At 47.3% G+C, this 15,115-nt stretch overlaps 1 protein-coding gene across 1 annotated transcript in view; it reads right to left on the minus strand.

Annotated features, from left to right (window-relative positions):
- The window catches only part of HAAO (3-hydroxyanthranilate 3,4-dioxygenase), a 70,962-nt gene that overhangs the window by 11,755 nt on the left and 44,092 nt on the right, over window positions 1-15,115 (minus strand). Inside the window, exons 6-8 of the mRNA XM_075338011.1 lie at window positions 12,842-12,885; window positions 10,137-10,282; window positions 6,635-6,703 (exon numbers count right to left, since the gene is read on the minus strand). Of these exons, the coding sequence (XP_075194126.1) occupies window positions 6,635-6,703; window positions 10,137-10,282; window positions 12,842-12,885 (259 nt within the window). The remainder of the gene's footprint in view (window positions 1-6,634; window positions 6,704-10,136; window positions 10,283-12,841; window positions 12,886-15,115) is intronic.

A 15,115-nucleotide genomic window follows, 5' to 3' on the forward strand; every position in this document is an offset into this window, starting at 1 on the left:
TTATTAATAAATATTAAAAAAGAACATGTGTAGTGTTCTTATCTTTCAATTTCGTACATCACATAGACATATATATACAAGTGCAAGTGTAAACCATGGTTAAACCCACGCCTGAGCGTAGCTATAGACAGTGGTTTATAGAGAGGGGGACAGATGTTAGTACGTCACTGTCCAGCTAGTAGTTGTTTGATGTGCACTGTATCTACCTCCTTGTTTGTAGATGTATATGCTAATTATACTCTACTAAAAGGTATATAGCCCTCACTGTCCTTGTCAGCCTCCAGCAGGGATAACCACCACCAGAAAAGTGAAAAAAGTGCAAACAAATGAACCATAGACAAACAAACAGTGGCAATGCGTTAGCTGTCCAGGGTTCTCATATTAGGTATAGTTTCCCTAATCAAAGGTTGCTGGATAGTTTAGGTAGGAGCCTGGAGTTCCACTTTACTAATGGATCCCCCTGCTCTCCTGACGCGTTTCACCCCCCCCTAACGCAGTAAAAGGGGATCATCAGAGGATATTTTATGAGTCACTTCTCAAGAAAGGACACAGGGGACCAGTCCTCTTTTTCAGAGTGCTAATATATGTTCCCTCTTAGAATGTGGTTACATGAGCGGACTGTTCAAATGTCCAGGATAGGGATGAAGTTATTTAGTAGTTGGTCCCTGTATATAGATGTAGTGGTGTATATGTCGCGGGCGGGGAGGAGGGTGTCAGCACACCGCGCTCACCTCTTCTGCTCGGGTCCGGCAGTTGCTCCTGGTGGCTCGAGCTGCGGGCCGGATCCCGGGGTGTCTCGAGCGACACTCCTCGCCCGTGAGTGAAAAGGGGGGTGTTTGTTGGGATTATAGTTCGTGACGCCACCCACGGTTGTGGTGATGGCACCACCACTGCTCAGTGTGAGGGTCCCGGGGATGGTGATGGGAGCAGCCAGGTGTTGTGTTGCCCCTCCGTGGGTAGGGGTTGGTGATCCCGGGGCCCGGTGAAGAGATGTGAAGTGTAGGGCCTGGAGGGCGCAGGGACGCGGGGGCAGCGCTATGCCTTGCGGCACTGTGGTACTCACTCAGCCTGAGACACGGACACAGTTTGTACGGTAAACCAACGGCTGGTAGGACGGTCCCACAGACGGTTGCACCTGCACTCCCGGTAGGTGACGGTGACGTCTCTCTTCCTTGCACCTGTTTGACTGATGGTAGCGGTGGATTCCCTCCGGTTACCCGCTCCCCGACTGCAATCTGGGCCGGAGGAGCTCTACACTTTGCCCGCAGGCGCTGGCCCTGGGGAAACTGGTGCCTTGGCGGTGGCGGTGTCTCCCCGGTAATGGTCGGGCTGTTGCCGTCAATCGGGACTTTGTTGCTGGGGGATCTGCGTCCCCTTCGCTGACGGATTCGGCAAATTGGGCGACTCCTAGCCTTGCCGGGGTCCGAGAGGCCCCTGCCCTGGTGCTGACTGTCCTTCGGAACACTGCTCCAGACCACCGGGCACACAGCCAACGGGGTCCTTCCAGGAACTTCCAAACGGTCCCCCTCCGGACAGTCACCGCCGTCGCTGACCTTGCTGTTCTAGCCCTACACACAGCTGGGCTCTCAGGCTTCTCCTTCTTTTCCACTTTCCTTTCCCTCTCTTTCACTTCTGGTTGTTTCCTCTAGCCCCTGCCTGGGCTACTCTGCTTCTTTACTTAAGCCCTGCCTGGGCTAATCTCCTGTTCACTCCTTCATGTCTCTGACTCGACTCCTCCTCCTCCCTGAGCTTTCTGCTGTTCACTCAAGCTCCTCCTGAGCTAATCCGCCTGGTAACTTCCTGCCTCCAGAGTTGTGAGCTCCTTGGTGGGCGGAGCCAACCGCCTGGCCCACCCCCTGGTGTGCATCACAGACTCCTGGAGGAAGGCAACAAGGATTTCTGGTTAGCAGGTGTGCCTACCTGGAGTGTGGGGTGTAGTGGTGTTGTTATCTGTGTCCCCTGGCTTGCCCAGGGCGACACATTCCCCCTTAGCAAAATGCAGACCGTCCGCGGGCTGCCGTCCTACACCGGTTTTATTTTTCTGTAAAAAGGGGATAACAGGGTTAAACATAACATAAGCATTTTCAATCAACTCTTCCCAAAACGGGAGGCACATTTTACTTTTAACGTTTCAACGGTGTACGGTCACGGTTTCCGCTCTCTCCCACCCAAGCAACCTTGCCCTGATGCTGCCCCTAAAACCCAGGCAGCACCCCTTGACCCACAGTCCAGCACAAGTCACCCGAGCGGGATCTGTCCTTCCCTCCAGAGGGTAGCCACCGGTCCCTTTGGTGGCTGGGCCCTGGCCTGCTCTGCTCAGGGCCCTCCCTCCAACCTGCCTCTCCGGAGGCGGCATTGCGGAAACGGTAACGGTACCCAACATATTTACAAGCCACTAACGTTTGTGGTTGCCCTGCAGAGTTCACGGGCTTGTCCATGGCTAGTTCCCATGCCAATAAACTTTAAACGGTCCCCACGGGGACAACGGTGCCGGCTCCAGCCGGTTGCAAATCAACAAAATAAATCAGGTGACTTCTCGGGTAATCATTTTCATTATCTTTGGCAAAACTTTCAAACTTTCAACTTTTTCAAACAAGCAGGTGGTCCCAACGGGGACGGTGCTGCGGGCCTCCATTGCCCTACTCGGTATCTTCGTCCTCCTCACCCGGCTCGGGGTGAAAGGACATGGGCACCAGCCCCTCCAGCGCATAGCACGCACGGCATGGAAGGATCGCCCGATACCCGTTGCCTCCGGCTCGGGGAACGTAGGTGGCCTCCAGGCCAGGCACGGCAGCGACCCCCTCTTCCTCCTCCGACACAGACTCGGTGTCAGGCCCGGAGTCGCTATCTTCTGCCCCCGCTGCCGTCACATAGGGAGGCACACCCGACGGGCCAGGTGCGGTGCAGCGCGCGAGCGAGCAGGACGGAGGTAACACAGGAGCCAGGGGTAGACCGGGTCCCTCAGCCGCAGCGACCGGTCCCTCGGGGACACAGGGGCGTGGGTCATTTTCCAGCTCCTCCATCACGGCCTCCACTCCATACACTCGCGCCACAGCAACCAGGGCCTCTACCTCCGCGGCCCACTGCTCCATCAGCCCGCCGATCTGACTTTGGTAGCGACGGCAGATCCCCGCCGCCCGGGCTCTCAACCATGCTGCGGTTCCAGACACCGGCTCGGTAGTCTCTGCAGAACTAGGTGGGGCGGACATCTCGGCAGTTGTGTTTTCCAAGAACCCAGTCAGTCTGCAGAGTCCTGGCGTCTCTGCCTGTACAGCCGCGGCTACATGCGGCCAGCCGCCATCGCGTCCCCCTTAGCTCTTTCCGGCCCCTCCTCTCTCGGGGCGGGGTTTTGGCCTTCGCGCCTCTACTGCTCGAGAAGACGCTCGAGCGGGAACTTTTCGTGCCAAAGATGGCGGCTTCTGAAATTTTTCTGCCGGATACCTCCGGCGGTAACAAGGCGCACCTCTACCTGACGGCAGAGCGGTAAGATCCTGTTCGTGACGCCAAGTTGTCGCGGGCGGGGAGGAGGGTGTCAGCACACCGCGCTCACCCCTTCTGCTCGGGTCCGGCAGTTGCTCCTGGTGGCTCGAGCTGCGGGCCGGATCCCGGGGTGTCTCGAGCGACACTCCTCGCCCGTGAGTGAAAAGGGGGGTGTTTGTTGGGATTATAGTTCGTGACGCCACCCACGGTTGTGGTGATGGCACCACCGCTGCTCAGTGTGAGGGTCCCGGGGATGGTGATGGGAGCAGCCAGGTGTTGTGTTGCCCCTCCGTGGGTAGGGGTTGGTGATCCCGGGGCCCGGTGAAGAGATGTGAAGTGTAGGGCCTGGAGGGCGCAGGGACGCGGGGGAAGCGCTATGCCTTGCGGCACTGTGGTACTCACTCAGCCTGAGACACGGACACAGTTTGTACGGTAAACCAACGGCTGGTAGGACGGTCCCACAGACGGTTGCACCTGCACTCCCGGTAGGTGACGGTGACGTCTCTCTTCCTTGCACCTGTTTGACTGATGGTAGCGGTGGATTCCCTCCGGTTACCCGCTCCCCGACTGCAATCTGGGCCGGAGGAGCTCTACACTTTGCCCGCAGGCGCTGGCCCTGGGGAAACTGGTGCCTTGGCGGTGGCGGTGTCTCCCCGGTAATGGTCGGGCTGTTGCCGTCAATCGGGACTTTGTTGCTGGGGGATCTGCGTCCCCTTCGCTGACGGATTCGGCAAATTGGGCGACTCCTAGCCTTGCCGGGGTCCGAGAGGCCCCTGCCCTGGTGCTGACTGTCCTTCGGAACACTGCTCCAGACCACCGGGCACACAGCCAACGGGGTCCTTCCAGGAACTTCCAAACGGTCCCCCTCCGGACAGTCACCGCCGTCGCTGACCTTGCTGTTCTAGCCCTACACACAGCTGGGCTCTCAGGCTTCTCCTTCTTTTCCACTTTCCTTTCCCTCTCTTTCACTTCTGGTTGTTTCCTCTAGCCCCTGCCTGGGCTACTCTGCTTCTTTACTTAAGCCCTGCCTGGGCTAATCTCCTGTTCACTCCTTCATGTCTCTGACTCGACTCCTGCTCCTCCCTGAGCTTTCTGCTGTTCACTCAAGCTCCTCCTGAGCTAATCCGCCTGGTAACTTCCTGCCTCCAGAGTTGTGAGCTCCTTGGTGGGCGGAGCCAACCGCCTGGCCCACCCCCTGGTGTGCATCACAGACTCCTGGAGGAAGGCAACAAGGATTTCTGGTTAGCAGGTGTGCCTACCTGGAGTGTGGGGTGTAGTGGTGTTGTTATCTGTGTCCCCTGGCTTGCCCAGGGCGACACATATACACTTTTTAGTCAATAAAGAGGCAGTTTTTTGTCCACTATAATTCTCCAGGAGACGTGTGGTCCTATGATTATAATAGGTTGTATATTCGTCCCTCCTCTTGACGGGACCAGGGTGGGTTTTTCAACCTTCAAATCACTCAGGAAATTGAATATATAGGTGACCTCTTTTCAGGCGAATGTATAGGATATGAAATATAATTTGTCCTGTAAGGCCTATTAGCAGTGTGTAGGCAAAACCAAAACCCTACCACAGGGATATACATTGGTGAGTCACTTCATGTATTTCTTTGTTCCTGGAGCTCTACCAGTAAGGACTGCCAGACAGCAGGCACAGACCGAGACGGCACGCGTCATGTGTGAGCTCCCAGTGTGCTAGAGTGTATGTCACTCGGGACTCACAGTCCTTACTGGTAGAGCTCCAGGAACAAGGAAATACATGAAGTGACTCACCAATTTATATCCCTGTGGTAGGGTTTTGGTTTTGCCTACACACCGCTAATAGGCCTTACAGGACAAATTATATTTCATATCCTATACATTCGCCTGAAAAGAGGTCACCTATATATTCAATTTCCTGAGTGATTTGAAGGTTGAAAAACCCACCCTGGTCCCGTCAAGAGGAGGGACGAATATACAACCTATTATAATCATAGGACCACACGTCTCCTGGAGAATTATAGTGGACAAAAAACTGCCTCTTTATTGACTAAAAAGTGTGTACACCACTACATCTATATACAGGGACCAACTACTAAATAACTTCATCCCTATCCTGGACATTTGAACAGTCCGCTCATGTAACCACATTCTAAGAGGGAACATATATTAGCACTCTGAAAAAGAGGACTGGTCCCCTGTGTCCTTTCTTGAGAAGTGACTCATAAAATATCCTCTGATGATCCCCTTTTACTGCGTTGGGGGGGGGTGAAACGCGTCAGGAGAGCAGGGAGATCCATTAGTAAAGTGGAACTCCAGGCTCCTACCTAAACTATCCAGCAACCTTTGATTAGGGAAACTATACCTAATATGAGAACCCTGGACAGCTAACGCATTGCCACTGTTTGTTTGTCTATGGTTCATTTGTTTGCACTTTTTTCACTTTTCTGGTGGTGGTTATCCCTGCTGGAGGCTGACAAGGACAGTGAGGGCTATATACCTTTTAGTAGAGTATAATTAGCATATACATCTACAAACAAGGAGGTAGATACAGTGCACATCAAACAACTACTAGCTGGACAGTGACGTACTAACATCTGTCCCCCTCTCTATAAACCACTGTCTATAGCTACGCTCAGGCGTGGGTTTAACCATGGTTTACACTTGCACTTGTATATATATGTCTATGTGATGTACGAAATTGAAAGATAAGAACACTACACATGTTCTTTTTTAATTTTTTTTAATATTTATTAATAAAATATATTTTTATGAGAGTAGTCCTAGTGGTGGTATTTTGATATAATAACTACCTCAATATTTACCTTTGTGGTTTTTGGTTATTTTTACACCACGCTGAAAAGGTTGGCCATCACTGTCCTAGGGCATGCCATCATGGCAGCCCCTGTTAGAAGAATTGGAGAAAAAATAGAGAAAGGATTCAGGTCTTTCTTCCATAGAGGTTTTGCTATAGATCATACAAATATTCTGTCTGTTTTTATAGGAAACCTCTTACATATTATTATACAATGTAATTGCACTGTTAGACACCGTAAGAATAAAGTATATATATATATATATATATATATATATATATATATATATATATATATATATCTGTATATATATATATATATACATATATATATATATTTTTTTTTTTAGAAACTCACCATTTGCCATATCCAGGTATCTGTATGTGATGTGCTCTCTACGGTTTCTCCTGCGCCATACACTAAAGCCTAAAATTAAAAGAAAAATAGTATTTGTTAATGCAAGAGATGTTTGAGAAATGTCCAAGTGTAGGCAATACAGATCTCTCCACCACCCAAGTTTGCTTTTTAATTTAAAAGGCGGATCAAAACTGTATTTACAGCTGAAGCTGCCCTAGGCACTAACCCTACAGCTGTGTGGACAAGCTGGAGCTACAAAGTGGATGAAAACCAACAGGGAACCTCTGTACCAGTGCACAATACAAAAAATAGCTTGTAACTTGAAAGTTGAAGGTATGTTTAAGGTCTGGTAACCAGTTGCCATGTGTTTAAAAACTATTACACTCAGCCAGATGAGCAATGAGTGTTTTAGTCCCACAGAATATTAGAGTGCCATGAGTTGAAGTTGTCCTTAGAGTTCAAATTGTCGTTGTGTCCCAGTTTGTTGTCTCTGGCTGTGACCTCACCCTAACAGAGTGAATCATTGCCCATTGGATCAAAATTCTTATCAGTGCAGTCCTCCAGCCCCTGCTGACTGATGCTCAATCCATCAACAATGCTGTACTTACTCACTGCAGATTGTGGCATCCTTCCTTCCTTCACTGCCTCATTGAAGATGTTAAAGGCACAGCCCAGTCATTTGATTTAATTGTAAGAGCAGAAGGAAGGGTAGGAACTTTAGAAAAAAAATGATATACTAAATATTTTTTTTCCTATTGCCTGGTGTCGCCCCCATACGAGGTGCCGCCTTAGGCACTGGCCTCTTCAGTAACCAAAAAAAAATATTGCCCCCAGCTAAGGTTTGTCTACCTTTTAAAAAACCTCCTAACTAAGGAAACAAAAAATGTTTATAAAGTTATCTTGAAAATTCATTCATTAATACCCCACTGCCAGACCACCATGCTCCATTGCAATGAATAAGCACATTCAGGCTGTATTTAAAGCATTAAGGCATTTTCACATGGGCCAAAAATCATTTAAGAGCATTCTCATTCTCAATTATTGTGTTATGTAAACATACCGCCTATCACCTGACAAACTAACTAAATGCTTGTTCGTTGGATGATCAGATCACTTTTGATGCCATAAAATTGAGTAGCATGATATACTGTATGCTGCCAACAGTTTGAGATGTTGTATGGGAACAGAAAGGTCATATTAATCCTTGTTCTCCACATACAGTTGACACACATACTGGAAAAAATATAAATGGAACACTTTTTTGTTTTTGCTCTAATTTTTCATGAACTGAACTCAAAGATCTAAGACTTTTTCTGTGTACAAAAGGACTTTTTCTCTCAAATATTGTTCACAAAGGGGTCTAAATCTGTGTTAGTGATCACTTTTCCTTTGCCGAGATAATCCATCCACCTCACAGGTGTGACATTTCAAGATGCTGATTAGACAGCATGATTATTGCACAGGTATAAATAAAAGGCCACGCTAAATTGTGCAGTTTTATTGTATTGGGAGGTCTAGGGGGGTCAGAAAACAAGTCAGTATCTGGTGTGACTACGATTTGCCTCACGCAGTGCAACATATCTCCGCATAGAGTTGATTAAAGCCCGCTTTACATGCTACAATATATCTTACAATGTTTCGGCGGGGTCACGACGTAAGTGATGCACATCCGGCATTGTAAGGTACATTGCAGTGTGTAACAGGTACGTGCGATTGCGATTGAACGTTAAAACGTTCATCGCAGGCACGTCGTTCAATTCCTAAAAATTGAATTTCAGATTATTCATCGTACCCGGGGTAGCACACATCGCAGTGTGTGACACCCCGGAAACGATGAACAGATCTCACCTGCCTCCCGTGGCTCCAGCCGGCAATGCGGAAGGAAGGAGGTGGGCGGGATGTTTACGTCCCGCTCATCTCCGCCCCTCCGCTTCTTTTGGCCGGCTGCCGTGTGACGTCGATGTGACGCCGAACGTCCCTCCCACTCCAGGAAGTGGACATTCGCCGCCCACAGCGAGGTCGTATGGACGGGTAAGTACGTGTGACGGGGGTTAATCGTTTGTGCAGCACATTCAACAAATTGAACGTGCCGCACATACGATGGGGGCGGTTACGATCGCATACGATATCGTATGCGAAATCGTAACATGTAAAGCAGGCTTTAGTTGTTGATTGTGGCCTGTGGAATGTTTATCCACTCATTTGCCCACTCAAGTCAGGTACAACGATGAACTGCAGTCAGATAGAGACCCCCGATGTCGACGATAAGCAGCAGATGAGATTCCCTGAGATAGGTTCTGACAGTTTGTACAGAAATTCTTTGGTTTTGCACCGATTGTTGCAGCCGCTGTCCGGGTGGCCGGTCTCAGATGATCTTGGAGGAGAAGATGTTGGATGTGTAGGTCCTGGGCCGGTGCACGTTACACGTGGTCTGCGATTGTGAGGCCGGTTGGATGTGCTGCCAAACTCTCTGAAACGCCTTTGGAGACGGTTTATGGTAAATAAATTAATATTCAATTCACGGGCAACAGCTTTGGTGGACATTCCTATAGTCAGCATGCCAAGTGCACGCTCCCTCAAAAATTACGACATCTGTGGCATTGTGCTGTGTGATAAATCTGCACGTTTTAGAGTGGCCTTTTATTGTGGCCAGCCTAAAGACCGCTTTACACACTGCGATATCGGTCCCGATATCGCTAGTGTGGGTACCCGCCCCCATCTGTTGTGCGACACGGGCAAATCGCTGCCCGTGCCGCACAACATCGCCCAGACCCGTCACACATACTTACCTGCCCGGCGACGTCGCTGTGACCGGCGAACCGCCTCCTTTCTAAGGGACGTCACCGAGCGGCAGCCCAATAGAAGCGGAGGGGTGGAGATGAGCGGGACGTAACATCCCGCCCACCTCCTTCCTTCCACATAGCGGCCGGGAGGCAGGTAAGGAGAGCTTCTTCGTTCCTGCGGTGTCACACGGAGCGATGTGTGCTGCCGCAGGAACGAGTAACAACCTTGTTACTGCTGCAGTAACGATTTGAGAATGGACCCCCATGTCACCGATGAGCGATTTTGCACGTTTTTGCAACGATGCAAAATCGCTCATCGGTGTCACACGCAACAACATCGCTAATGCGGCCGGATGTGCGTCACAAATTCCGTGACCCCAACGACTCAGCATTAGCGATATCTTAGCGTGTAAAGCCCCCTTTAGGCGCTCCTGTGCAATAATCATGCTGTCTTATCAGCATCTTAATATGCCACACCTGTGAGGTAGATGGATTATCTCGGCAAAAGAAGAAATTCTCACTATCACAGATTTAAAAATAATTGTGAACAATATTTAAGCAAAAAAATTTATACATAGCAAAAGTCTTAGATCTTTGAGTTCAGCTCATGAAAAATAGGAGCAAAAACATGCATTTACATTTTTGTTCAGTGTATAATAAATCTACACTTGGTATAAATGGGTTGTTCTTTCTTTGTTCCCCAATACTTAATATAATACCTTAGTCTCATAACGATTTTCAAACATAGGTACATGTTTTTGCTTTCCTATTCCCAAACAGTGTGCATCCAGCCAGTTCTGAAAGGAAAATGGTTCCATCACTTTTTCAGTGTTTAGCTTGAATGGAATTTCTGCTGGTATTTGGTCTTTAAAGGATACAAAACAACAAGAAGTTAGTACTAAAAAAAACTTGATATCATTAAATAGCACCAAAGTGATGTTCCCTAAAATGTTACTCCACGTTCTACAAAACTTTTAGTATGTTTGATGTTTAATGGACATGGACATCTTTGGGGCATTTTTTCTCCCTTAAATGCATATATTTTTGGCTAATAATGTGACATCCGGATAGCAAACCACAGCATGAACTTGTATACTTACCTGTCTCCGGCGCTGCTGCCACACTTGCTTCTGGGTCAGTTTGTGCAGTGAATATTCATGAGGTATAATGAGTGGGACCCAGAAACAACAGCAGTGCTGAAGTCAGGTAAGTATAAAACATCCATTTAATTTCAGTGAATGGGTGTCCTCCTGTACGTGTCAACAATGATGTCACATGGATCACATCAGTGTGTGGTCCGTGTGACATTCATGCTGCTGGCCAAAAACGGACACGTCACCGTGTGAAGCACACAGACACATGGACCGTGTATAAACACGGATGTGTGAGCAAACCCATTGAGTTTAATGGGTCTACGTGTGTCCGTGTCTCCGGTACGCATGAAAACGAACACTACAATTACTGTAAACACAGATATTTGAAGGAAGCATAAAAGAGCTTTTACAGTAGAAAAGATAAGAAGTACATGCTCTGCGGCTGGGTCAGCAACTGTCCTGAACTTCAGGGACAGTCCGAAAAAAAGACATCATGGATGTGACGTGAAATTTCACATGCATGATTTTTTTTTTTTTACGTTGCAGAAATGCACCATTTACAGACAAAGGAAGCATCACACCATTCATTTTAAAAAATACCAGGTATATTATTATATAGAAGCTTAGGTAAATTTGTGAATGTAATATTTGCATGTTCTTAATCAGTGGCCCCCAAAGTCAATGTTACTGTTGGTCCCTGCCAGCCCAGTCTGACACTGCAGCGAACTATAGTAACAGCAAAGTGGACACATCCGGTAAATATGCTGAGTAAAATATGTACATGGAAATCAACCGTCAGGATATACTTTATATACATAGGATTTATTCTACCAATTTTTTGGTGGGTTTTCATTTTTTGCAAAAAAATGGCTGAAATGCATGAATGAGAAAAATATCCAGATGTCTACCTCTAAGCCACGTACACACGTTGAGCATTTGGGGGAGTTTATTTTACCTCAGTATCTGTAAGGCCATGTGCACATGTTGAGTATTTGGTGAGGGTTTTTTTTACCTCAGTATTTGTAAGGCCACGTGCACATGTTGAGCATTTGGGGGAGTTTATTTTACCTCAGTATCTGTAAGGCCATGTGCACATGTTGAGTATTTGGTGAGGGTTTTTTTTACCTCAGTATCTGTAAGGCCACGTGCACACATGTGGTGAGTTTTTTACATCAGTATTTGTAGACAAAACCAGGAGTGAAACAATCAGAGGTAAAGTATAATAGAAACACGGGCACCACTTCTGTATTTTTCACCAATTCCTGGTTTAGCCTTACAGATACTGAGGTAAAAAAACTCACCAAATACTCAACATGGGCACGTGGCTTTACAGATACTAAGGTAAAAAATTTGGCATGCTGGCAGTATCAGGGATCAGAAGTTAGTGGGCGTGACAGCTTAGATGCTGGGTGTGACATGTGCCTTAGTGGATATGGACTGGCGCTTCCTTCCCAGCGCTCTACCAGGTTATTGAGTGCCATTCGGTCGGAGTATTTCCGCTGTCTGACTAAGCACAGTCGACACCACGCCCCCCACCAACTGACTTCGCTCCCCAACACTGCAAGCGGCTGGTCTGCTGTAGTGTGCCGGAGGCACCAGACCTCGCCCACTAAGCCGGTCATGACTGCTCCAGCCACTACATCGAAAGTACACACACTGACAGCGACAAAACAAGCTGTGACAAGCGGTGTACCACAAGCAGGCAACAGAGGCATGCAGGTGATGGATATGACAACCAATGTTAAGGTCCACAATATAGCGCGAGAAGGAAACCCTGGGCATCATTCCCACCAAGTAAAACAATCATTCTCAACATGGGCACATGGCCAAAGTTTTCCTATATCATGTCTGCTAAGCCCACGTGCAGATGTTGAGTATTTGGTGAGTTTTTTACCTCAGTATTTGTAAGACAAAACTAGAAATGGGTAAAAAAAATGCAGGAGTGGTGCTCGTGTTTCCAATATAGTTTTCCTCTGATTGTTCCACTTCTGGTTTTGGCTACAGATACTGAGGTAAAAAACTCACCAAATACTGAAGGTGTGCACATGGCCTTACAGATACTGAGGTAAAAAACTCACCAAATACTGAAGGTGTGCACATGACCTTACAGATACTGAGGTAAAAAACTCACCAAATACTGAAGGTGTGCACATGGCTTTACAGATACTGAGGTAAAAAACTCACCACATACTCAACGTGTGCATGCGGCCTTACAAATACTGAGGTAAAAAAAAACACCAAATACTCAACGTGTTCACGTGGCCTTACAAACAACGTACTAAATACTTAACGTGCGCACGTGGCCTTAGAAGTTTAATAATCACCATTACCTGGGTCAGGTTTTCCTGTTTTATATTGCTTTGAGTTGAAGTATCTAAAATATGAAACAATGAAGGAGATTGTTATGCCATCTGATCATTTCCTTACTTCTTATTTATATCGGTAGCAGAGGTTTCATACACCGTACAACACATTTGTTTTGAGAATTAATAGAAAATTGTAAAATGTGCGACACCTGCAGGTAAAAGGAAGATATGACCAAAAATGTAGAGATAATATATACATAAAAATATATGGTTTATGAAGAATACCCATAAAGGTCACCATTATTGGGGTATAACTGGTCTGGGCTCTTGTGATTATTGTGTACGGCTCTCGCGTCACACTGGTATCAATCAAAATTGTATGTCAGATTGACATGACATAAAAAAAAAGTAATTTTAAAAGTAATTTTTGGGGCCATCGGTTCCTGAGCGCTGTATTAAAGCTCTGTAAATGGCTGAAATAGAAACTAAAAATAGGAAAGCTACCAAGCAAAGTCAGCATCACAATACGGGAATAAGTTATTATGAATAACGCCGCTAGATAGATCCTTAAGTATATGGACACCTTCAGGACTTTTTATTTTTTATTTTTCCACTAAGGCTCGTTTCACACGTCAGTGAAAAACAGTGACGTTTTTCACTGGCGTGTAAAACACGCACATGTCCCTGCGTGTGCCGTGAATCACGGCACACGTGGGTTGTCTAAGTGCAATCCGGGCTCCGTTCTCCGTGGCCCGTGATTGCACTTAGAAATCAACTCACCTGCGCCCGCTCCTGCTGTCCATGGTGCTGATCGCTCCCGCGGCGCAGCATCCGGCCGGCGGTGACCCCCGCAGCAGCTGCTTCCGGGTCGGCTGTGTCGCGCATAATGAATATGCGCAACAGTAATCAGCCGGCACAGAAGGAGCAGGGAGGACGGGCTGCAGAGGACATCGCTGGACGCCGGGTCAGTTAAAATGTTTATTATTTTAAATGCACGTTTTTTTCTGGCACGTGTTTCACGGACCACACCACTGCGTGGTCCGTGGAACATCAGTGATGCCAGAAAAAAATGGACATGTCTCCGTGCAGCAATCACGCACACGCGGGTACGCTGCACGGAGACACGTGCAGTGAAAAATCACTGACGTGTGAGCAGACCCATTCATTATAATGGGTCTGCGTATGTCAGTGATTCTGGTACGTTTAAAAAGAAGCACAAACGTACCAGAATCACTGACGTGTGAAAGGGGCCTAAATGTGTATATTTCCGGCTAAAAATTATTTTTGCAATTGAATTTTAATTAAAATTGTCCCTCTTTTATATCCTCTGTGTTCCACTGTCTATTACTGGCAGCAGAACGAGTTAACTAACAATCTGTCAGCGAGCTGCTTCTGATTGAAGAGTTTCTAGCTTTTATCTTCCTTCTTCTGAGTTCTTAGCTGATTTAAGACCAAAAAGTTCAGCTCCACTTTAGGCTAGGTTCACATTTCCGTTGTTTTAAATCCGTCAGGTCCGTCATCGACGGATCCATCGTTTTTTAGATGTCAACTGACGTAACGGATGTGTTTTTCACAGGATTCCGTTCACAGGAATCCTGTGAAAAAACTGATCCGTCGCGTCCGTTACATCCGCTGTGCGTCCGTTTTTTGGCGGATCAGTCATGATCCGTTTGTGTTTGGGACAGCCCAGTGGCTGTGCCAAACATGCTGGGCATGCTCAGTAGAGCATGACGGAATCCAGCACCATAGACAAACATTACGAGCGTGACAGATTGCGACGGATTCCTGCGCGGTGCGTTAATTTTGACGGCCCAAAAAATGTTACATTCTGCGTTGTTTCCACCTGGCGGTCAGTCCAAAAACGACTGACCGCCGCACAGCGGATGCAACGCTAGGTCATCAGTCGCAATCCGCCAGTAATACAAGTCTATGGGAAACAACGGAATCCGCCAAACGGATTCCGTTGTTTACAAGAGCCACGGATTGTGACTGATACATTTTGGCGGAAATGTAAACCTAGCCTTAAAAAAAAAAAAAAAAATCACAAAAACCAGCTGTAAGAAAATAAAAAGGAAGGGAGATAAGAGTTCTAAACTTTCCCTTCAGAATGGGCTTGCTGACTGATTGTCGGTCATCAACAGAACACCGAAGGTATAGAAGACAAACGGTGCAAAACGTTTAACAAAATAAGCTAAAAAATTTTTTTTAGACCAAAATTCATGATAATGAAGATCAATCATAACATTTTTGCAGATCGTGCTGCTGAATAAGGCCACGTTCACACATTCAGTATTTAAT

This window comes from Anomaloglossus baeobatrachus, chromosome 3 (assembly GCF_048569485.1).
Source record: "Anomaloglossus baeobatrachus isolate aAnoBae1 chromosome 3, aAnoBae1.hap1, whole genome shotgun sequence".
Taxonomy (NCBI): Eukaryota; Metazoa; Chordata; class Amphibia; order Anura; family Aromobatidae; genus Anomaloglossus; species Anomaloglossus baeobatrachus.